The 25,337-nt window shown below is 43.5% G+C and overlaps 1 protein-coding gene across 18 annotated transcripts in view; it reads left to right on the plus strand.

Annotated features, from left to right (window-relative positions):
- LOC111968621 (bridge-like lipid transfer protein family member 1) overlaps window positions 1–25,337 on the plus strand; it is a 143,185-nt gene that overhangs the window by 87,252 nt on the left and 30,596 nt on the right. For 11 of the 18 annotated variants that reach the window (XM_023994337.2, XM_023994331.2, XM_023994323.2 and 8 more), the window contains 22 exons: window positions 392–442; window positions 951–1,157; window positions 1,429–1,664; window positions 7,413–7,657; window positions 7,985–8,090; window positions 8,188–8,285; window positions 8,395–8,583; window positions 8,718–8,886; window positions 8,998–9,209; window positions 10,864–10,947; window positions 11,696–11,894; window positions 12,234–12,293; window positions 12,495–12,721; window positions 13,112–13,300; window positions 16,631–16,761; window positions 16,863–16,986; window positions 17,169–17,281; window positions 17,421–17,511; window positions 18,039–18,092; window positions 19,439–19,710; window positions 19,819–20,034; window positions 21,325–21,505. In XM_023994337.2, coding sequence (XP_023850105.1) covers window positions 392–442; window positions 951–1,157; window positions 1,429–1,664; window positions 7,413–7,657; window positions 7,985–8,090; window positions 8,188–8,285; window positions 8,395–8,583; window positions 8,718–8,886; window positions 8,998–9,209; window positions 10,864–10,947; window positions 11,696–11,894; window positions 12,234–12,293; window positions 12,495–12,721; window positions 13,112–13,300; window positions 16,631–16,761; window positions 16,863–16,986; window positions 17,169–17,281; window positions 17,421–17,511; window positions 18,039–18,092; window positions 19,439–19,710; window positions 19,819–20,034; window positions 21,325–21,505 — 3,454 coding nt within the window. The remainder of the gene's footprint in view (window positions 1–391; window positions 443–950; window positions 1,158–1,428; window positions 1,665–7,412; window positions 7,658–7,984; window positions 8,091–8,187; window positions 8,286–8,394; window positions 8,584–8,717; window positions 8,887–8,997; window positions 9,210–10,863; window positions 10,948–11,695; window positions 11,895–12,233; window positions 12,294–12,494; window positions 12,722–13,111; window positions 13,301–16,630; window positions 16,762–16,862; window positions 16,987–17,168; window positions 17,282–17,420; window positions 17,512–18,038; window positions 18,093–19,438; window positions 19,711–19,818; window positions 20,035–21,324; window positions 21,506–25,337) is intronic. The other 7 variants (XM_023994336.2, XM_023994338.2, XM_023994332.2 and 4 more) reach the window with 6 other exon arrangements.

Genomic DNA, 25,337 nt, shown 5'->3' on the forward strand with positions numbered 1-25,337 from the left:
TGTATTGAGGTTTGAAGTTTGATAGTGTGCATTTGGTCTCTGTGAATTGTAAGACCTAAAATAACCTTTCTAGTTCATTTGCCTGTCATTTTGATAACTTGTCAAATTAATTATATGGAACGTTTTAATTTCCTACCCCACTGTCCCATTGATTGCATGTCAACATACTGTGTGAGTTATTCCTACAGTTACTTCACAGTAATCAAATCCTAGAAATATTCAAATTACTGCAAATATTCTGCTGGCATCACTGGAAATACTTTTGGCAGGCGAAGGAAGGTGGATAGATATTCTAATCTAGTCTGTTGTCAGTATCTCTGCGTGAATACTCAATTTCTCATTTGCTCTCTTTTTTTACTTTCCCTGCTTTCTCTTCCATTGTTTTACATAGACTGGAGGATTTCCCTACATCTCCTACCAGCACAGCCAAACAAGAGTTTCTGTATGTGTTTATAACTACTGCACCTTGGCACATCATTGCAATGCCACAGTAGTACCTAGTTAAAACACAACTATCATTTTGTCTGGAGTCTGTGGTAACGCAGTGTTTCTTCAGTGTACAGCTCTAGCTTTGTTATTGTCCTTCATCGTGTTAGATTGGTAATCCCCCACTGTCCTTTTCTCCTGTTTCTGTGTTCCTTCCTTCATGTGTATGGCGGGTAGAGTATCTTTATAGATCAGCTATATCGCAGCGATTCATCCTGTAATCGGGATCTAATTTATTGTTGATTTTTTGGCAACGTAATGGATGAGCCTATAAAACCCTCTAATTCTTATGCCCCCATAACATGGATGTCGTTATGTGCTTCTTCGTGTGTAGTATGCCTGCTGTCTAACAAAAATGACCCAAACACTGTTTGTACATTGTTGTTCTATATATGTTGTCCTGTCTTAACCTGTTGTCAAACAGTCATATTAGAATCCCTGACACTCTACTCCGCCCATTCCAGAACGGTTGTGAAATGCAACGTAGCTAAGTCCCAGGCCCTGTACAGCGCTCAGCGGGGCCTGAAGACCAACAACGCAGCTGTGTTCAAGGTGGGCGCCATCATGATCAACATCCCACAGCACCCAGCCACGCTGCACAGCATGATGGTCCGTAGCTCCCATCAGCTCTCAAAGCAGATCTCCGACCTCATCCGCCAGCCGTCCAACGTGTGAGTCTAGGAGGAAATTGTTGTATTATTCATAAGATATTGTATTATTTAAACTTTGAGTCCCATTGAAATCTATAGGTATCTCCTAGGTGAGCCCCTCCCAAGAACTGGGGCTGGGTAGGCAGAACTGCTTGCTCAGTGTGGTCCTCACCTATGTGTCTAGTATGACAGGAAAGCATTTCAGTGAGAGAACCATTTTCTTTCCTCTGAATTTCCATCATGGACTAAGCAAAACTTCTTCATCTTGAACTATGTTATTTTTTTATTTTAGGTCACCCCCCAACAGGGAAGACACCCCCACCCCTCAGCCCTCTGACAAGGCGTCCAGCATCAACCAGACCCCCGTGGAGGCCAATGAGTTCCCCCAGCTGCCAGAGGGTCTGGAGAAGAAGCCCATCGTCCTCAAGTTCAGCGCTATGATGGACGGCATCACCATAGGAGCAGCCCTTTTGCCCTCCCTCAAGGCTGAGTACAAGATGGGCCGCATGAAGAGTCACGGCATGACAGGTACAGTGCCTTCAGAAAGTATTCATACCCCTTGATTTATTCCAGATTGTGTTGTTACAGCCTGAATTAAAAATGTATTAAATAGATTTGAAAAAGTTAAAACATGTTTTTAGAAATGTTTGCAATAATATTGAAAATTAAATTAAGAAATATCTAATTTACAGTACCAGTCAAAAGTTTGGACACACCACCTCAAGGGTTTTTCTTTATTTTTACTATTTTCTACATTGTAGAATAATAGTGAAGACATCAAAACTATGAAATAACACATATGGAATCATGTACTAACCAAAAAAGTATATGTATACAAAAATATATTTTGGATTCTTCAAAGTAGCCCCCCTTTGCCTTGATGACAGCTTTGTATGCTCTTGGCATTCTCTCAACCAGCTTCACCTGGAATGCTGTTCCAACAGTCTTGAAGGAGTTCCTACATATGCTGAGCACTTGTTGGCTGCTTTTCCTTCACTCTGCGGTCCAACTCATCCCAAACCATCTCAATTGGTTTGAGGTCGGGTGATTGTGGAGGCCAGGTCATCTGATGCAGCACTCCATAAACTCTCCTTCTTGATCAAATAGCCCTTACACAGCCTGGAGGTGTGTTTTGGGTCATTCTCCTGTTGAAAAATAAAGTATAGTCCCACTAAGCGCAAACCAGATGGGATGACGTATCGCTGCAGAATGCTGTGGTAGCCATGCTGGTTAAGTGTTATTTGTATTCTAAATAAATCACAGACCGTGTCACCAGCAAATAACCCCCACACCATCACACCTCTATGCTTCACGGTGGGAACCACACATGCGGAGATCATCCGTTCACCTAAAACTGTGTCTCACAAAGGCATGGCGGTTAGAACCAAAAATCTAAAAATTTGGACTCATCAGCCCAAATTACAGATTTACATTGGTCTAATGTCCATTGCTCGTGTTTCTTGGCCCAAGCAAGTCTCTTCTTCTTATTGGTGTACTTTTGTAGTGGTTTATTTTCAGCAATTCGGCCATGAAGGCCTGATTCACGCAGTCTCCTCTGAACAGTTGATGTTGAGATGTCTGTTTTTTTAGTTTTTTTATTATGATTAAAAAAAATTACAAATATATATTTTTTATCTTTATTTAACTAGGCAAGTCAGTTAAAAACAAATTATTATTTACAATGACGGCCTACACCGGCCAAACCCAGACGATGCTGGGCCAATTGTGCGCCGCCCTATGGGACTCCCAATCACAGCCGGTTGTGATACAGCCTGGATTCGAACCAGGGTGTCTGTAGTGACGCCTCTAGCACTGAGATGCAGTGCCTTAGATCACTGTGTCACTCGGGAGCCCACTGTTACTTGAACTCTGTGAAGAATTTATTTGGGCTGCAATCTGAGGTGCAGTTAATTGCTGATTTCTGAGGCTGGTAACTCTATTGAACTTATCCTCTGCTGCAGGGGTAACTCTGGGTCTTCCTTTCATGTGGCGGTCCTCATGAGAGCCAGTTTAATCATATCGCTTCATGGTTTTTGCGACTGCACTTGAAGAAACTTTCAAAGTTCTTGAAATCTTCTGTATTAACTGACCTTCATGTCTTAAAGTAATGATGGACTGTCATTTCTCTTTGCTTATTTGAGCTGTTCTTGCCATAATATGGACTTGGTCTTTTACCAAATAGGGCTATCTTCTGTATGCCACAGCTACCTTGTCACAACACAACTGATTTGCTCAAACGCATTAGGAAGGAAAGAAATTCCAAATATTAACATTTAACAAGGCACACCTGTTAATTGAAATGCATTCCAGGTGAAGCTGGTTGAGAGAATGCCAAGAGTGTGCAAAGCTATCATCAAGGAAAAGGGTGGCTAATTTGAAGAATTTCAAATATAAAATATATTTGGATTTGTTTAAAACTTCTTAGGGCTGCAATCCCGTTAACGGGATCGATATGACAACAGCCAGTGAAAGTGCAGGGCGCCAAATTCAAACAACAGAAATCTCATAATTAAAATTCCTCAAGCATACAAGTATTTCACACCATTTTAAAGATACACTTCTTGTTAATCCCACAACAGTGTCCGATTTCAAAATGGCTTTAGAGCGAAAGCACCACATTATTATGTTAGGTCACTGCCAAATCACAGAAAAACACAGCCATTTTTCCAGCCAAAGACAGGAGTCACAAAAAGCAGAAATAGAGATAAAATGAATCACTAACCTTTGATGATCTTCATCAGAAGACACTCATAGGACTTCATGTTACACAATACATATATGTTTTGTTCGATAAAGTTCATATTTATATCCAAAAACCTCAGTTTACATTGGCGCCATGTTCAGAAATGCCTCCAAAATATCCGGAGAAATTGCAGAGAGCCACATCAAATAACAGAAATACTCATCATAAACTTTTATGAAAGATACATGTTTTACATAGAATTAAAGATAAACCTGTTCTTAATGCAACCGCTGTGTCAGATTTCAAAAAAGCTTTACGGAAAAAGCAAACCATGCAATAATCTGAGGTCGGCACTCAGAGCTCAATCAAGACAAAAATATATCCGCCATATTGTGCAGTCAACAGAAGTCAGAAATAACATTATAAATATTCACTTACCTTTGATGATCTTCATCAGAATGCACTCCCAGGAATCCCAGTTCCACAATAAATGTTTGATTTGTTCGGTAATGTCCATCATTTATGTCCAAATAGCTACTTTTGTTAGCGCGTTTGGTAAACAAATCCAAAGTCACGAAGCACGTTCACTAAAAGCAGATGAAATGTCGAAAAGTTCCGTAACAGTAGAAACATGTCAAACGATGTATTGAATCAATCTTTAGGATGTTTTTAACATAAATCTTCAATAATGTTCCAACCGGAGAATTCCTTTGTCTTCAGAAGTGCGATGGAACAGAGCTCGCTCTCACATGAACGCGCCTGGTCAGCGCATGTTCAGGTCATGATAGACCTTACTCAATCCCCTCTCATTCGGCCCCCCTTCACAGTAGAAGCATCAGACAAGGTTCTAAAGACTGTTGACATCTAGTGGAAGCCGTAGGAAGTGCAAAATGACCCATATCCCACTGTGTATTCGATAGGCGATGAGTTGAAAACCTACAAACCTCAGATTTCCCACTTCCTGGTTGGATTCTTTTCTCAGGTTTTTGCCTGCCATATGAGTTCTGTTATACTCACAGACATCATTCAAACAGTTTTAGAAACTTCAGAGTGTTTTCTATCCAATACTAATAATAATATGCATATATTAGCAACTGGGACTGAGGAGCAGGCAATTTACTCTGGGCACCTCTGGGCACCTTTTCATCCAAGCTACTCAATACTGCCCCTGCAGCCATAAGAAGTTAAAAAAACAAATTGGTTACTACATGATTTCATATGTGTTATTTCATAGTTCTGATCTTCACTATTATTCTACAATGTAGAAAATAGTAAAAATAAAGTAAAACCCTGGAATGAGTAGGTGCGTCCAAACTTTTGACTGGTACTGTAAGTATTCACACCCCTTTGCTATGACACTCCAAATGTAGCTCATGTGCATCCAATTTCCGTTGATCATCCTTGAGATGTCACTACAATTTGATTGGAGTCCACCTGTGGCTAATTCAATTGTTTTGACAGAAGCACACCTGTCTGTATAAGGGCCCACAGTTGCCAGTGCGTGTCAGAGCAGAAACTATACACTGAAGTCCAAGGAACTGTCCTTGGATCTCCAAGATATAATTGTTATGAGGCATGTATACTACATGTACATGCCTCGTCGAACATCTCATTCCAACATCATGGGCATTAATTAATATGGAGGTGGTCCCTCCTTTGCTGCTATAACAGCCTCCACTCTTCTGGGAAGGCTTTCTACTAGATGTTGGAACATTGCTGCGGGGACTTGTTTCCATTCAGCCACAAGCATCAGTGACATGTTGTTGGGCGATTAGGCCTGGCTCGCAGTCGGTGTTCCAATTCATCCCAAATGTGTTTGATGGGGTTGAGATCAGGGCTCTGTGCAGGCTAGTCAAGATCTTCTACACCGATCTTGACTAACCATTTCTGTATGGACCTCGCTTTGTGCACAGGGCCATTGTCAGGCTGAAACAGGAATGGGTCTTCCCCAAAATCGTCTAGAATGTCTTTGTATGCTGTAACTTTAAGATTTCCCTTCACTGGAACTAAGGGACCGAGCCCAAATCATGAAAAATAGCCCCATTATTCCTCCTCCACCCAACTTTACAGTTGGCACTATGCATTGGGGAAGGTAGTGTTCTGCTGGCATCCGCCAAACCCAGATTCGTCCGTCGGACTGCCAGATGGTGAAGCATGATTCATCACTCCAGAGAACGAGTTTTCACTTCTCCAGAGTCCAATAGCGGCGAGCTTTACACCGTTACGCATGGTGATCTTAGGCTTGTATGCGGCTGCTCGGCCATGAAAACCCATGTCATGAAGCTCCAAACGAACAGTTCTTGTGCTAACGTTGCTTCCAGAGGCAGTTTGGAACTTGGTAGTGAGTGTTGCAAATGAGGACAGACTATTTTTACGGGCTACACGCTTCAGCACTCGACGGTCCTGTTCTGTGAGCTTGTGTCGCCTACCACTTCGCGGCTGAGCTGTTGTTGCTCCAAAACGTTTCCACTTCCACACAATAACAGCACTTACAGTTGACCGTGGCAGCTCTAGGAAGGCAGAAATTTGACGAACTGACTTGTTGGAAAGGTGGCATCCTATGACGGTGCCACGTTGAAAGTCAGTCACTGAGCTCTTCAGTACGGCCCATTCTACTACCAATGTTTGTCTTTGGAGATCCCATGGCTGTGTGCTCAACTTTATACACCTGTCAGCCACGAGTGTGACTGAAAGCCAAATCCACATACTTTTGGCCATGTAGTGTATCTGGGGAATGGTATAAAACCATTTCTAGAGTGTTGAAAGTTTCCAAGAGCACAGTGGTCTCTATCATTGGAAATGGAAAAAGACTCTGCCAAAGGCTGGCCATCCGACCAAACTGAGCAACCGGGCAAGAAGGACCTTGGTCAGGGTGGTGACCGAGAACCTAATGACCACTGACAGAACTACAGAGTTCCTTGGCTGAGATGGGAGAACATGCCAGAAGGGCAACAGTCTCTACAGCACTTCACCAACCTGGGCTTTATAGAAGAGTTTCCAGACGGAAGCCTTCTTTAGAAAAAGGAACATGACAGCATGCCTTGAGTTTTTAAAAAGGCACTTGAATCCCATTGAAAATCTGTGGAAAGACTTGAAGATTGCTGTTCACTGCCGCTCCCCATCTAACTTAACAGAGTTCGAGAAAATCTGAAAGGAAGAATGGGAGAAAATCCCCAAATCCAGATGTGCAAAGCTGATACAGACATACCCAAGACGACTCAAAGCTGTAAACTCTGCCATAGGTTATTCTACAAAGTATTGATTCAGGGGTATGAATACTTATGTAAATTAGATATTTCTGTATTTCATTTTCCATAAATGTGTAAAAATGTATGAAAACATGGGGTATTGTGTGTAGATGGTTGAGAGAATCTATTTAATCCATTTTGAAATTGGGCTGTAACACAACAAAATGTGGAATAAGTCCAGGGCTATGAATACTTTTTGAAGGCACAGTAGTTAGCACCCAGCTTTAACCTCCGACTGGGGTAATGGGATATTGTACTTGTATTATGAGGATCTTATAATTTGTGATCTGACAATGCATCTTAATTTAATTCTGAGTGGATTGATAAACTCATTGTTCTCTGCAGGAGCCCAGACAAGGTTCACGTTCGAGCTGCCCAACCACAAGCTGTGTTTCCAGTCCAAGGTGTCTCCGGTGGACACCATGTCCGCCATGCCACCCTCGGCCAACCTCAACCTCCCGCCAGTCACCATGTCTGGAGAATACATAATGGAGGACCACGAGGGCCACTCGGATTTTACTGACGACTTCCCAATCCCCATGAAGCAGGGCAACTACCTCCAGGGGAATTACCTGCGCTGTGTGGCTGAGGTGAGGCTGCCATATTCAAGTAGAGTAGCTCCGGTATTGCAGACTATACCTTTTATTAATATAAAATATATGTCAACACAGTTTTGTTCTATTTTGATTGTTTGTTCATTTGTTTGGATATTATTTGAGCTAGATATAAATTGGCGTCGCGCGTAATGCTCATGCGGGGTGAAATGTGTATATATTTGTGGATGTGAGTACTCAGTCCGTTGGGCCTGACGAAGATACTTGTGAATCGAAACATTGTCAATAAAGTGGTAATTGGCAGCATATTCAGTCTGTGGGCCTTTCTGTTATTTTCATTGATTTCAATCCCCCTTCACGTAGATTGGTTCTTTTGAGCACAACCTCACCACTGACCTCCTGAACCACCTGGTGTTCCTGCAGAAGGTTTTCATGAAGGAAGTCAATGAGGTCATCCAGAAAGTATCAGGTCTGTCCCGCTGTATAACACAAGAACACTGAAAGTTGTTGATGTTGTGTTTCAGTATTTTGCTTAGACACTTTGGGTTAAATGTTTGTCTATGCAGGAGGAGAGCAGCCCATCCCTCTGTGGAATGAGCACGACATCTCAACAGACGCTGACAAGCCCAAGATTTTGCTCTACTCACTCAGTCTGATGTTTAAGGTACCAGTATTTAAAACAAGAAATGTGCTGCAGTTTACATTCTTGTTACTTATTGCTTCAGTACGGGAAAGAAACTGATGACTTTTTCCTGAATTCTTGTGGTTTGCAGGGGATCCAGATGACAGCCACCACTCCATCCATGAGAGCGGTGCGCTTCGAGACAGGGCTGATAGAGCTGGAGCTCTCCAACAGGATCCAATGTAAAGCCCAGCCCGGCGGCAGCAGCAGTTACCTCAAACTGTTTGGGAAGTGCCAAGTGGACCTGAACCTCGCCCTGGGCCAAATAGTCAAGCATCAGGTAGGCTACAGCGAATTAATATAGGTTGTGTTTGTTTCAATTAGCTGCTGCAATCAGATTCCTCCTTTTGAGGATCAACAAAGTACTGTGTCTGCCCCTGTTTTGTGAGATATAGCTATTTATTTATTCCACAGGTGTACGAGGAGGCGGGTTCAGACTTCCACCAGGTGGCCTACTTCCGCACTCGTATTGGCTTACGGAACGCCCTTCAGGAGGAGATCAGTGGCTCCTCAGACAAAGAGGCAGTACTCATCACTCTCAACCGGCCAATCGTCTTTGCTCAGCCTGTGGCCTTTGACAGAGGTCAGGCCTTATTAAGTTTTCAGATTCTCGGAATCTAATTCTCTAAATTGCATAAACTCCCCAACAAAATCGTTATGGAAAACTTCATCACTGTTTCCTTTCTCGTTGCAGCTGTACTCTTCTGGCTGAACTACAAGGCAGCCTACGACAACTGGAACGAACAGCGTCTGGCATTGAACAAAGACATCCACATGGCCACCAAGGAGGTGGTGGACAAGCTGCCGGGCATCCAGCAGACCTCAGCCCAGGCCTTCAGCACCCTGTTCCTACAGCTCACCGTCAACGACCTTGGAATCTGTTTGCCCATCACTAACAACTCACTGGTAGGAGGAGAAGGATGATCTTAAAAATGTGGTCCTTTATTTTGCACCCTAATGTTTTCGGGAGAAAGCCTTTGCAATGTGGTATGTTAAAATGGTATATAATTTTTAAGTACTGTATATTAATGCATGTTGCAAGTTGGGGCTTGTAGAGAAAGAGGGCACACGTCTTGGACACACAATGTTACTTAGAATAGTTACATATTACAAATAATAGTTATTACATTACTGTGTATTTTACTACAACAACCCTGACGGTGCTAAATTTAGTCTTTGACCCTTAGACCCATTTTTTTTGGTGTGTTTTTCTGTTTCAGACCTTGTCCTGAAACTGTTTGTGTGTTACATTGATATGAGCTAAATTGTAAGAAATATGCTTGTCTGAAAGTGGCACACAGTGTGAGTAATCATCAAATCATGGGTCATCTCGTTCGCAAAAGAGCTGATCCAATGTTTTCTCAAATGGGTTATTCTTTTTTACAACAATTTTTTGTCACAATGTGCATTTGAATCAGAACCAATTATAAAAACACAAAATATAGAATAATGACTAGTAATAGTAGTAATTTGGTCATTTTTAATAACTTCAGTGACTTTATTAAAATTTAGTTGGTTATATACACTCAGTGGACAGTTTATTATGTACACCTATCTAGTACTGGGTCAGACCCCACTTGCCTCCAGAACAGCCTAAATTCTTTTGGTCATGGAAACGTTGCTCAATTGGTATCAAGGGACCTAACATGTGCCAGTAAAACGTTCCCCACACCATTACACCACCGCCACCAGCCTGTACCGTTGACACCAGACAGGATGGGGCCATGGACTTGACGTCAAATTCTCTGCCATCAACATGATGCTACAGGAACCGGGATTCATCGGACCAGGCAATGTTTTTCCACTCCTCAATTGTCCAGTGTTGGTGATCGCCTGCCCACTGGAGCCGCTTCTTCTTGTTTTTAGCTGATAGGAGTGGAACGCTGTGTGGTCGAATGCTGCGATAGCCGTTTTCCTTAGACTTGTCATCACAAGCACCCATAGGACTGCCGCTGACTGGATGTTTTTTGTTTGTCTCAGCTAACCATAGACACTGTCGTGCGTGAAAATCCCAGGAGGCCGGCCGTTTCTAAGATAAGGAACTGGCGCTCCTGGCACCGACAATCATACCACGCTCAAAGCCGCTTAGGTCACTCGTGTTGCCCATTCTAACGTTCATTCAAACAGTCACTGAATGCCTCGATGCCTGTCTGCCTGCTAAGCTAGCCACGGCCACGTGACTCACTGTATATAGGAGTAAACCATTTTTGTGAAAGGGGTGGTGTACCTAATAAAGTGTAGCTAGCTGCATTAGTATGTAGCTGAATAGATACAATTAGGCCTATCTTTATATCCTTGGAAACATAGCAAACATGGGAATGGTGGAGAAAGGTTTTTCAGTGCAGTGGCCTTTGCATTAGCAGCAAATTACAAAATGAATTCAAGGTAAATGTCTTCATAAATGCTTAAGATTTCATTTGTGAATTGGTGAATGACTGACTAATAGTGGAAAATAGTTAAAGGATTAATCAAAGTTGGAATTTGATGACTACATCCACAGTCCCTGGTTGTTTCTCTTACAAGTTAGTCAAAGTTATAATTGTGTTTCTTATCTCCATAGAAAGGACATATACCAGGTTTCGAAGGCATTCGCACTGAAGCTGAGGCCAGCAGATCTGTAGGCCCGCAAAAATATGCACGAAAAGTAACTTACAATCTATTCAATCTCTTGTGAACACTTGTGTGATGTTATTCAATGGTTTATTACTGTTTTACTTGTAACAACCTGTTATAAGTGTTTGTGATGCAATCTTGACACAATGCTGACATAACAGGTTATGGCAGTTTACAACCAGCAATTTTATTGATACAACTGGCATAACTTTAATTAAGCTTGAAATTGTTTGACTGGTTGAATGTCTCACCGTTACGGTCAATTGGCACAGGTACTTTATTGTTATCATGAGTGTTATGGCACGCACAACGTCACAACTGCATTAAATATGCATCAACTAAATGGGTGTTTCCATGGAGTCAATGTGTTTTTCAACATTACACACAGGCACATTTCCTATTCCTAAGTAATATACTTTATTTGAAGGTCCGCCAATACGCTTATAAACCATTATTAAATCGTTTTTAACCATTAGTAAACCATTACTAGGTTTCTAGCAGCAAACCTGTGTATAAATTCATATAATTTCATGAATTATTACAAATACCTCTAATCATAATATGATGCATGGATAACTAACAGGCCTTAAGTGTGTTGAGTTTAATTCTTAACAAACTATTTAATGTTTATAAACAGATAAAATGTTACCGTAACCCTTCACCTATTCATAACACACGACTGACTGTTAACCTTAATGTTATCCCTGTGCTAGACTTATCCGGTAACCTAACTTTAACATCTTACTCCCCCATCCACCCTCAAACCTCGATCCTCACAGGCCAACCACAGCATTGACTTTGACACGGGCTCTGCCCTGGTGCTGACTATCGAGAGCACGCTGATCACCGCCTGCTCCTCTGAGTCGCTGGTCAGCAAGGGCCACTTCAAGAACTTCTGCATCCGCTTCGCCGAGGGCTTTGAGACCTCCTGGGACGACTGGAAGCCTGAGATCCGAGGAGACATGATCATGAACGCCTGTGAGTGATTGGACCGCAAGATGTTGGCTTTTACATACAGACTGGGATTGAAAATGCATGAAGTCAGGAAATGAGATGGCTTGTCTATATTTAGAGCTGGGCCTGGAAAAGCTGAGTTTTTAAGTTTAACATCAGAACATGACTTTATATAGAATAAGTACATAAAAAAACATAGGGAAAGTCTAAAGCTTCACCCATATATTGAGTACCAAAGAGACCGATAGCTTGTGATATTCCACCCTAATTAAGCTCTAGATGTGCCTAACTTCCTACAGTGTGGTCCCCTACACAGTGCCGGTCCTCTTATTGATGTAATATTTGAATGTGTTGATTTTGTAGGTGTTGTTCCAGATGGCACATATGAAGTGTGCTCCAGAACCACAGGCCAGCTGTCAGCAGGTAAGTACTGCACAGATAATGGGCATCAAACCTTGTGTATATTATGAAAGGGGTTAGTTTAACTGTGAACGTTGTCAAGATTTTATCCAAAACACATCACAGCTGTTTTCTTCTTTGTGAGCAAGATATTTGTATTCTAGTGAGTGATAGATGGATTTAGTGTAGGATCATTTTCTCTCGCCCTCCCTGTGCGACCATCAGAAAGCAGCAGTGCAGGCACCTGGGCGCTGAACGTGCTGTGGAAAATGTGTGGTATCGACGTCCACATGGACCCCAACATTGGCAAGCGTCTCAACGCCCTAGGCAACACACTGACCTCGCTGACGGGAGAGGAGGATGTGGATGACATCGCTGACCTCAACTCAATCAACATGGTCAACTTGTCTGATGAGGATGAGGCCGACACCATGTCGCCGACCATCCATATGGTCAGTGTTTTCAGTCCTTCCCTAACCATGATAACAATGCTGAATATTTATGTATTACTTTGAACATGTGAATTGTATAACTCTGAGTGTGTTCGTATCCTGTGAGTTTGTTAATGCCTGTGATTCTGGTGCACTACTACCACAAGACGATTTAAGAGGCTGTCAAAGCACTATGATTGTGTTAGAGATTATAGTAGCTCTGTGTGCGTGTGTAATATCCCTGACTGTGTGTCAAGAATGTAAAAAAGCACTGAGTGTCAAGACTGCATGTCTGTTCAAGCCATGTCAACCCATTACAACCACTGTGACAGTACTAAAAGCTATCCAAGCTGCTTAGTCCATGCACCCAGTTGAACCTTGCCTTGGGCGTATCCATCCCGTTGATTGCAGGGGAGCCCAGAGGGAGAGTGCAGCAGCCCTAGGCTCACGTTCAGGACACGGCTGGTAAACAGCATCCTGGGCCTGAAAAGCCCCAGTGTCCAGAGCGTCTCCGTACCAGGCGACTACCTAAACGACTATGCCCTTCCCCCGTCCAGAGGGAACATGGCCAGGGCTCCCAGACCCCTATCCTGGGGATGTGTATGTACTGTAGCCCATCCTCAACTGCCCCACTCTCTATTGTCCTACCTTCTGGGCCCGTTAATCACGCTAAGGGTAACATTAAGGCTCTATGGTCCAGATTTCAAGCTGCAGAATGGATTTCAATTGCTAAGTGACTCAATGAATTGTGATAATATCAGAGGGCTCGCAGCAAGTGTGTATTTGGACAACAAATTAACGGCAAACTAGGGATGGGCATTTGAAACAAGTTCACAATTCGAATAATATCATAACATTTTTGGGGGAGATCTGGATAGTTGAAATGCATGTAAATACATAACCTACGCGACTTGGGAGAGAGGTGCCGCTCTGCTTTCATGCAGCAATTGAGGCTATTTTACTGCACTTCCCGTCCTTAATTCAGATTTAATGGTTGCCGATGGTTGCTCCTTGTAGCCTACTACTTCTCATTTAGCTAACTTAATTATGTAATTTCAATTCCATTTTTAGTTGATTAGAGATCTCCAATGCTGCTTGCTATTACACATGGAGCCACTGACTAGTGCCACTTTGATTGGCTGACAATAACAACAAACCCCATGTAGACTACAGTATGTGTTTTTATTGAATTAAAAATGTCACGGTATATCCTTGTGTGTAGCAATGTCACATATATACTTTTATTTAATTTGAATAAAGGCTTTTCATTGTTAAAATAGGCCTATGATTTATTTTTATGTTTATGAATACTCTCGCAAATATTCAAAAGCGAACGTCCGTTCGGATATTCGAATTACCATGCCCATCCCTATGGCAAAAATAATATGGTCACTTAGCAATTGACTCTGTGGGGTTTAGGCTCTTCTGGTTATCTTTTCACCTGGTTACACATGTTGTGTTAACTCCCTCATCCGAGAATTGGGTTACCGATCGGTCCCAAAGGTCTCTACTATTATGGTGATGGTGACTTTCATTTCACATATTTTTCTGCTGTTTATGTGTGTGTATAACATGATAATTGGTGTGAGTATAAGATGTGACTAAGGTGGTGAATCTTTCTCCCTCCTGTCTCCTGATTCTGCCGCTTCGACCCTACTCTCCTCCCTTTCCACATCCAATGACTCACATGGTCCCCTTTCCTCCCGGCCGGCTCGGCACGCCCCTCCTGCTCCGTGGCTAAGTGACTCATTACAAGCTTACAGAACAGGACAGCAGACAGCTGAGTTTAAATGGAGGACCTATCGTCCTGTCACTCCCTCCTCTCTACCTTCTCTTCCTCTGTATCTGCTGCTAAAGCTTTCTACCACTCAGAATGTCAAGCTTCTGCCTCTAACCCTGGGAAACTCTTTTCCACCTTCTCCTCCACCCCCACCCCCTTCCTCTCTGCGGACGACTTTGTCAACCACTTTGAAAAGAAGGTTGACAACATCACTCAGCCTATTAAGTCCACTGGTCTCACTCACACAGAACTACCCTACGTCTTTATCTCTTTCTCCCCTCTCTCTCCAGATGAAATCCTGCGACTAGTGAGGTCTGGCCGCCCGACAATCTGCCCGCTCGACCCCATCCCCTCCACCATTCTCCAGACCATCTTTGGGAACTTCTCACTTCCCTCAACAACTCATCCCTGTCCACTGGCTGTGTCCCCTCTAACTTAAAAATGGCCCAAGTCGCTCCCCTCCTCAAGAAACCAACACACGACTCATCTGACGTCAAAAACTATTGACCTGTATCCCTTCTTTTCTTTCCAAAACACTTGAGAGTGCTTTCTCGTTATCTCTCTCTCAGAACAACCTTCTTGACCCAAACCAGTCAGGCATCAAGACGGGTCACTCAACCGAGACTGCTCTTCTCTGTGTCATGGAGGCTCTCCGCACTGCCAAAGCTGACTCTCTCTCTTCTGTTTTCATCCTCCTAGATCTATCCGCTGCCTTTGACACCGTGAACCATCAGATCCCCCTCTCCACCCTCTCAAGGCTGGGCATCTCAGGCACTGCACGCTCTTTGATTGCATCCTACCTGGCAGGCCGCTCTTACCAGGTGACATGAAGAGGATCTGTGTCTGCACCACGTACTCTCACTACTGGTGTCCCCCAGGGCTTAGTTCTTGGCCCTCTTCTTTCTATACACCAAGTCACTCGGCTCCGTCATATCCTCACATGGTCTCTCCTATCATAGCTATGCTGAAGACACTCAACTACTTTTCTCCTTCCCCCCCTTCTGACACCCAGGTGGTGACACGCATCTCTGCATGCCTAGCAGATATCTCAACTTGGATGTTGGCCCATCACCTCAACCTCGACAAGACGGTGATGCTCTTCCTCCCGGGGAAGACCTGCCCGCTCAAAGACTTCTCCATCACGGTTGACAACTCCACAGTGTTGCCCTCCCAGAGTGCAAATAACCTTGGCATGACCCTGGACAACACCCTGTTGTTCTCTGCAAACATCAAAGCAGTGTTTCGCTCCTGCAGATTCATGCTCTACAACATCTGTAGAGTACGACCCTACCTAACACAGGAAGCGACTCAGGTCCTAATCCAGGCACGTCTCCTCTCCTGTCTGGACTACTGCAACTCACTGTTGGCTGGGCTCCCCTCTTGTGCCATCAAACCCCTGCAACTCATCCAGAACGCTGCAGCCCGCCTGGTTTTCAACCTTCCCCAAGTACTCTCATGTCACCCTGCTCCTCCGCACACTCCACTGGCTTCCAGTCGAAGCTCGCATCCACTACAAGACCATGCCGCTTACCTACGGAACAGCAAGTAGAACTGCCCCTCCCTACCTTCAATATTCTCAAACCCTACACCCCAACCTGAGCACTCCGTTCTGCCACCTCAGGTCTCTTGGCCCACCCTATGGGAGGGCAGCTCTCGCTCGCTCAGCCCAGTCTTCTCTGTCCTGGCACCCTTATTGTGGAACCAGCTTCACCCTGAAGCTAGGACAGCAGAGTCCCTGCCCATCTTCTGAAAGAATTTGAAATCCTACCTCTTCAAACAGCATCTTAAACATTCCTCCTCGTCACTTCGACCCCCCCCTCCTCCCTGACTCTACTGATGGCTACTTTATTGAGGAAAATTTTACTTTCTATGCCTGTGATATGTGCTTCTTCCACCTAGCTATCTTAAGATGAATGCACTAACTGTAAGTCGCTCTGGATAAATGATTACAATGTCAAAGGTGGCTGGGTAACTTTGGTGTAATAATTAATTATTGGTTTAATACCTTAGTTTTGTGGTGTGAATAACCCAGGTTGGCGGTGTAATCTAATTTAGGTTATTTAATTGTGGTGATTGTTATACAAATACCCAAACATTATGTGGTGTAATATGTGAATTTCAGGGTGTAATTTGTCCTTTATACTCCACAGGAGACCATAGACCTCAGGCGGCAGGCGGCAGTGGGCAACCAGATCTTAGATCCAAGAAGAGGGAAGTTAAACAAAAGAATAGTGGACATCAGAGAGCTGAACGAGCAGGCCAAAGTCATTGATGACCTCAAGTAAGAGTTCTTGTCAAACACCAAACCCAAGGATCAACCCTTGAAGTCAGATCACTCATCTCCATTTCATGTAATGTATACTGTATGGTCTCCTTTCACAGGAAATTGGGAGCGAGTGAGGGCACAATTAACCAGGAGATCCAGCGCTACCAGCAGCTGGAGTCTGTGGCCGTCAACGACATCAGGAGAGATGTCCGCAAGAAACTACGCCGCTCCAGCATGAGGGTGAGACCACTACGCACTTACAAACCCCCTTTTGCTGGGCTTAATACTTCTGGACTGTGGGAGTCTTTATTTGAAATCCATTTGTAAATCCTGCAACTTACAACTCCCTACATCTCAATTTAAATGGAAAGAACACCAGCACTGATAAACCCTGATCACTTGTTTGTATGCTTCTCCACCAGGCTGCATCTCTAAAGGACAAGTGGGGTCTGGGATACAAACCCAGCTATAACCGTTCCAAGAGCATCTCTACAGCAGCAGGGAGGCCTCCACTTAAAAGGATGGAACGCCAAAGGTACTGTAAGATAATTCCTTGTCTGCAGTTGAAACCTAGCAGGCTATGGGTCAATTCTGTATCAATTCAGTAAAGTTAGGATTGGGAATTATATTGAAATTCCAATGGGTTGGATTATTTTTCCTAATTTCCTGCTCAGTTCCAGAATAGGAGACGTAAATGACTTGCCGGACATCAGAGTAGACGCATCCTCCCCTGGACCAAGAGTTACCTTCAACATCCAGGACACGGTAATGTATAGAATGACGACAATGGTAGTTAATAACAATAGGATTCTCCAAAATGGCAGTTGCACAGCATTTTATTGATTTAGGGCATCATTTCATCCTCCGTGTCGTTTGTTTGTTTAACACTATGACAGGCCTCTTGAGCTGAGGCTGTGTGTGTCTAAACATTGTGGAAACGCTCTGATATGTCAGCGGAAGCTAAGTGTTAGCTTTTCAGCTTGCTTGTAGCTTGAAGGAGAGTTAAAGGAATAATCCACTCAAAAACAATATAGTATTTTTGTCATTAGTCCACTGTTGATACAGTCCCAAAATGTTTTGCATGTGAGCAATCAATGATTCAAGATGATGGACTTTCAAAAAGCAAATTGTAACTTGCCACATTGTCATGATGACGCAAAACACAAATTACAATAGTTTTGGAGTGGATTATTCCTTTGTGTGCCTTTTGAGCGTAAAATCCCCTCTTGAACATGTTGCCATGCTTTCATTTTTTGGATGGATTCCATTGTTCTCTTTCTGTTCAACTGAAGATTAATAATCAGGACTCTACAAACCAACCAGTCAGTCCAGGAGAGGTCTTCAAGGTATTTGTAAAACAACCAAAAGCAATCCCAAACAAATGAAAATCAAAAAAGAACCTTCAGCTTCTTCGTCTTCCACTTCTTCCTCTTCTTCTAATAAATTGTCAAAGACTGATTTGTTTGAAAACATGGCAATTCAAAACAGGATGATGAGAAAAAGGCTAGTAGTATCAATCAATGCTTGATTTTCATGTATGTTGGATTGATGCATGCCTTACCATCTTCAGTAGCAAGAGATCAGCAAGTCAAGTGCACTCGAGCTAATATTTTTTATGCACTTACAATACAACTCAAATGGCAATATGGTTAGTAGGGAGTAATATGCTATTAATAAGAAGGCTTTCTACCAGCCATTGCATCTGATTATGTGTTACAAAGAAAACTGTAATTATTCATTAGTCATCGGCGATATTGCGGCTCTGTAGATATGGTTAGACTTATGGATGTGTATGGTAGTGTGCCTGCATAGTATGCTGTACATGTATATACTAAATGTTTAAGATTATATTTCAATGTGCCATTGATTCACACACTCGCATCCTGTTATGAAATTTCATGTCGCTCCAAATCAACTTCTTTCGATCACAGATCTCTTTTTCTAACTGCAGCAGCTATGCCAACCCTAGTAGCTATGATTTAAGACGTTTAGGATGTATAGAGCCTCTGAGCCTAACACTCTAAACCCTTAGGTTGGCCAACCTCAGAATAATTGTGCCTCAAAGCCATGACTAGAGGTAACATTGAGGTTTCGTCCTTTACTTTTTGAAAATGTATACTTTATGCAAACTGCTCAGGACAGTGGTTGTTTATGGCTATACTGTCCTTTGTGAGGGGTTGCAATGTTTTTTGTTTTGGGAGGTGATCAGCTTCATCCACTGTCCTGAGAGAAGACGTTGTCCTGCAGCTTCTTTCTGCCCAGGTGTCTTCATCCTTCACTTCATCCTCTTCATCTCTGACTCCATATCCCTTTCCTCTGTCTTCTCCCAGAGCACTGCATGATCTCTGAGCTGCCTGTTGGGGGAAAAAACTTCAAGCACATAGCAGTCTGTATTACAGGACATTGTAGCCTCTAGTTATGTACATTACATCTAGCAATAGCCATGATATTGGCCATGTTTCAAAAATGTTTTTGAAGATGCCAAGCTAGAGTAGATTATGACTGTAACGCACATTGTGTATTGGCAATTATAACAAATCGTGACAAATGCATTACTACACAAACATACAGATACTTTGAACAGGATGTTATCTGCTACAGAGTTTAGAGCACTTTCAAAATGTTGACCTTTTTTAATTAAAAGAGTCTAACTGTCCCCCTCTCAACACCTCCCATATGTTCTCTGCTGAAGTTTCCGGAGGAGACAGAAATGGACCTGTTATCCATCACCATTGACGAGCCACTCCATCCTCATCTTCATCACCTTCATCATTTCCCATCTGTTAGCCAAGAACCCCACTCAGTGTTCAGTGCCCCTGCAACCCCCGCCGTCTTCTCACCTGGCATTCCCTTCCAGCACGACGACATGCGGCGCGACGAGCTCTCCTCCTCTTCCTCAGAGGACTCTGACAAGGAGGAAGAGTTTGACCGCGAGAGGTCTTCTAGCTACTTCAGGAGGACTGTGTGAGTTATCCCCCCTCCCCTTTCCACCTCTCTCTCGTCTTTGTTTGGCCAGGAAAAAAACGTTTTCCTGCCTACTAAACACAACCCCTGTTTGTTCTGATGTCGCAGCCAACCACCACACAGAAAACCATCAGGCTTCGCCGCTGTCAGCCAGATGTTCAGTGAGCGCTGGCCCAGCACACCCACCAACCGCAGCCTCATGAGCTCAGTCACTGAGAGGAACATCGACTTTGAGCTGGACGTGCGTGTGGAGATTGACAGTGGCAAGTGTGTCCTGCACCCCACCACCCAGCAGCCCGAGCACGAGGATGTCTCCTTCAGAAGGTACGGCCCTGAACCCTAGGGATCTTCTAACTATTTAATAACTTATGCCTTATTATAACCTAGACAAATCATCAAGTATTATATCTGCAGGCTTTAAGTTAACCACCTCGAGTCGATGTCCGCGCCCGCCACAGAAATCTAATTAGCATAATAAAACATCTCCATCAAAATCCATCTGTTTAAGCTAGAGATATGCATGGGCTGCGTCTCAATCCACCACACCTGCGGTGGAAGGTGTCTCATGGTTTGTCAGACCATGAGACATCCTGAAAATCAGTCTTCTCACGAAAACGTCTGTAGCGTCTGAACGGTTTGGCCTAAAAAACTAATATGACCAATCTATGGAAAGATGAGACTTAGGAACAGGATGATATTCTCTGTTATCCTCTATGATGCCCACAAGCCTCACAAGCTCGTCTGAAGGTACCCCCCCCACACACACACACACCTTTTGCCCTCAGAACAGCCTCAATTCATTAGGGCATGGACTCTACAAAGTGTCGAAAGTGTTCCACAGGGATGCTGGCCCATGTTGACTCCAATGCTTCCCACAGTTGTGTCATGTTGGCTGGATGTCCTTTGGGTGGTGGACCATTCTTGATACACACGGGAAACTGTTGAATGTGAAAAACCCAGCAGTGTTGCAAACAAACCGGTGCGCCTGGTACCTACTACCATACCCTGTTCAAAAGCACTTAAATATTTTGTCTTGCCCATTCACCCTATGAATGGCACACATACACAATCCATGTCTCTATTGTCTCAAGGCTTAAAAATCTTTCTTTAACCTGTCTCCTACACTGATTGAAGTGGATTTAGCTAGTGACATAAATTAGGGATCATAGCTTTCAATTGGGTTGACCTGGTCAGTCTATGACATGGAAAGTGCAGGTACTCATAATGTTTTGTACACTCAGTGTATATGAAAGTAGTTTAGAGACTGTTTTTTTTATGTGTACAGTTTAAGAAAATAAAAAATAAATTGTGATTGTTGTGATATCTCTCAGGTATCGGACAGCCACTTTAAAACAAACTTCCCATTGATAGATTTTTTTTACTGTTTTTCCATTTTATGAATCTGTTATTCAAGGTCAAATTCAATGTTTCATCAAATAATATTTTTTTGATCATACAATTCAAAATCAAATAGCTAAATGATCCTTGGTATGACCATCTTAAAACCATTCCATATGTTAGCTTAGTATCCCCCTCCCCCACTCCCGGGTAAGACTCTTAAGGATGAAGTTTTACCAAAGTTTCTAGAAAGCTATTTAACCTCCTGTACTGTAGGAGTTGTGACCGCAGCTCCAGGAGTCTGGACCAGGAGTCTCCACCCAAGAAGAAGAAGCTCCAGCCCACTTACACCTCAACCACCCACCTCCTGTCCGGGAAGAAGGTGCCTTCCTCTCTGCAGACCAAATCCAGTGACCTGGAGACCACTGTCTTTTACATTCCGGGAGTGGATGTCAAGGTCAGTTAATTTGCTTTCACTCCATTACTGTTATGTTATCCTATCTATAGCATGGTATAAATAATGTGTTTAAATGATGACCCATCAATATGATGTATTAAATGCTAGGAACTATATTGCCATTGATGATTTTAAGAGTTAAATTATTCTGATACGTAACCATTTAGGGATATAATGTTTCCCCATACGCATCGGTACCTGATTCAAATGTTTAAAATACAAGATCATCGTTCCGCTGGAACCCAAACTAATCCAAATATAGCATGCATCGGTCAGAGAATCAATTAAACATTCTGAACCGGTTCACTTTTTTTTCTACCTTCCGAAAATACTGTACCTCATCTTTTGTGACTGATACATCCTCTCCTTTAGCATCGAACTAAGCATGTAACTGCATTGACAGTAGATCATTTATCTGCAAGTCATTTTGCATGGCGAACAACCCCAGGCAATATCAGTAGCCTAGTAAACTGCGCACTGTCAAACTGGGCACACCCCCATCTTCATCAACGGGGCCGACGTGGAGACGGTCAAAAAGTTCCTCGGCATACACATCTTCGAGGAGCTGAAATGGTCAAACCACACAGACATGTATGTATGCGCATGACTCAACACTATACATGTCAGCTACAACAGCGACTGAAATGACTGCAACACTTAACAAAGAATTGCGGTTAGTTTCAGAGTGGGTGGCAAGGAATGTTAGTCCTAAATATTTCTAAAACTAAAAGCATTGTATTTTGGACAAATCATTCACTGAACCCTAAACTCAACTAAATCTTGTAATAAATTATGTGGAAATTGAGCAAGTTGAGGTGACTAAACTGCTTGTAGTAACCCTGGATTGTAAACTGTCATGGTCAAAATATATTGATACAACAGTAGCTAAAATGGGGAGAAGTGTGTCCATAATAAAGCGATGCTCTGCCTTCTTAATAGCACTATCAACAAGGCATGTCCTACAGGCCCTAGTTTTGTCACACCTGGACTACTGTTCAGTCGTGTTGTCAAGTGCCACAAAAAACGACTTGGCTCAGAACAGGGAAGCACGGCTGGCCCTTGATGTACACAGAGAGCTAATATTAATAATATGCATGTCAATTTCTCCTGGCTCAAAGTGGAGGAGAGATTGACTTCATCGCTACTTGTATTTATGAGAGGTATTGACATGTTGAATGCACCGAGCTGTCTGTCTGTTTGAACTACTGGCGCACAGCTTGGACACCCATATATGGTAGTGGTGGAGTAGGGGCACACAGTGTGTTGTGAAATCAGTGAATGTATTGTGATGTTTTTAAAATTGTATAAACTGCCTTCACGACAGCGACTATTCAACCTCAAGTGGCTGAGAGAATGTGGCCTGTCCCGAGGACCCTCACAGTGTTCTACAGGAGCACAATCGAACGCATACGGCAACTCCACCACCGGTGACCACAGGGCACTACAGAGGGTGGTATGCTCAGCCGAACACACCATTGGGTGCACACTGCCTGCCCTCCAGGACACCTACAACCAATGCTCCCTCTAAGCTCCCCCGGGACTGCGGCACAGAAGAAATATCAGCGCGCGCAGAGAAACACGACATTGAACTTCACTCAACTTTCTAGAGTTTTCCCCATTAGTTAACACTGAACGTTTCCCTCTTCTGTGGAAATTGTGATCGAATCAATGCAATATTAGCCACAATCAATGCAACATACCAAAACTAAATAAACTATGCAAGATTTAGTATGCAAAATGAACTATGCAAGAGATTTTGTTGTAGGGGTTGGATTCTATTGCATTGACAGGCACGACTCAGGCCCATACTCTACACAAACCGGTGCGCCATAACTAATCAAAGCTGCAGCAGGCCTATATGTAAATAGACCATTGCCATATATGGATCTGTGCCATTCACTTTGAACTTGACAACATCTATTCTTCCGCGCCCAGAAACCTGCTCCTTTTAATCTCTGTTCCCGAACGCACTAGACGACCAGTACTTTTAGCCTTTAGCCGTACTCTTATCCTTATCCTTCTTTGCTCCTCTGGTGATGTAGAGGTTAACCCAGGCCCGACAGCCCCTAGCATCACTCCCATTCCCCAGGTGCTCTAATTTGTTGACTTCCGTAACCGTAAAATAATTGGTTTCATGCATTTTAACATTAGAAGCCTCCTCCCTAAGTTTGTTTTATTCACTGCTTTAGCACACTTCGCCAACCCGGATGTCCTAGCCGTGTCTGAATCCTGGAAGGCCACCAAAAATCCTGAAATATAACATTTTCTGACAAGATAGAACTGCCAAATGGGGTGGAGTTGGAATCTACTGCAGAGATGGCCTGCAGAGTTCGGTCATACTATCCAGGTCTGTGCCCAAACAATTCGAGCTTCTACTTTTAAAAATCCACCTGTCCAGAAACAAGTCTCTCACCGTTGCCGCTTGTTATAGACCCCCTCCCCCCCTTCGGCCCCCAGTTGTGTCCTGGACACCATATGTGAATTGATCGCCCCCCATCTATCTTCAGAGTTCGTACTGTTAGGTGACCTAAACTGGGACATGCTTAACACCCCGGCCGTCCTAAAATCTAAGCTAGATGCCCTCAATCTCACACAAATTATCAAGGAACCTACCAGGTACAACCCGAAATCTGTAACCATGGGCACCCTCTTAGATATCATCCTGACCAACCTGCCCTCTAAATACACCTCTGCTGTCTTCAACCAGGATCTCAGCAATCACTGCCTCATTGCCTGCGTGCGTACTGGGTCCGCGGTCAAACGACCACCCCTCATCACTATCAAACACTCCCTAAAACACTTCAGTGAGCAGGCCTTTCTAATCGACCTGGCCCGGGTTTCCTGGAAGGATATTGACCTCATCCCGTCAGTAGAGGATGCCTAGTTGCTCTTCAAAAGTGCTTTCCACTCCATCTTAAATAAGCATGCCCCATTCCAAAAATGTAGAACCAAAAACAAATATAGCCCTTGGTTCACCCCAGACTTGACTGCCCTTGACTAGCACAAAAACATCCTGTGGCGTTCTGCATTAGCATCAAATATCCCCCGCGATATGCAACTTTTCAGGGAAGTCAGGAACAAATATACTCAGTCAGTTAGGAAAGCTAAGGCTAGCTTTTTCAAACAGAAATAGCACTAATTCCAAAAAGTTTTGGGAACCTGTAAAGTCCATGGAGAATAAGAGCACCTCCCCCCAGCTGCCCACTGCACTGAGGGTAGGAAACACTGTCACCACTGATAAATCTACGATGATCGGTAATTTCCATAAGCATTTGCTTTCCACCTGGCTACCCCTACCCTGGCCAACATCTCAGCACCCCCTGCAACTTCAACGCCATACAACACTCCTTCCGTGGCCTCCAACTGCTTTTAAATGCTAGTAAAACTAAGTGCATGCTCTTCAACCGATTGCTGCCCGCATCCTCCCGCCCGACTAGCATCACTACTCTGGACGGTTCTGACGTAGAATATGTGGACAACTACAAATACCTAGGTGTCTGGTTAGACTGTAAACTCTCCTCCCAGACTCACATTAAGCATCTCCAATCCAAAATTACATCTAGAATCGGCTTCCTATTTCACATCAAAGCCTCCTTCTCTCATGCCGCTAAACATACCCTCGTAAAACTGACTATCCTAAAGATCCTTGACTTCGGCGATGTCATTTACAAAATAGCCCCCAACACTACTCAGCAAACTGGATGTAGTCTATCACCGTGCCATCCGTTTTATCACCAAAGCCCCATATTGGGGCGGCAGGTAGCCTAGTGGTTAGATCGTTGGACCGAAAGATTGCAAGAGCGAATCCCCAAGCTGACAAGGTAAAAATCTG

The sequence above is a fragment of the Salvelinus sp. IW2-2015 genome, linkage group LG9 (genome assembly GCF_002910315.2).
Source record: "Salvelinus sp. IW2-2015 linkage group LG9, ASM291031v2, whole genome shotgun sequence".
In the NCBI taxonomy this organism is placed as follows: domain Eukaryota; kingdom Metazoa; phylum Chordata; class Actinopteri; order Salmoniformes; family Salmonidae; genus Salvelinus; species Salvelinus sp. IW2-2015.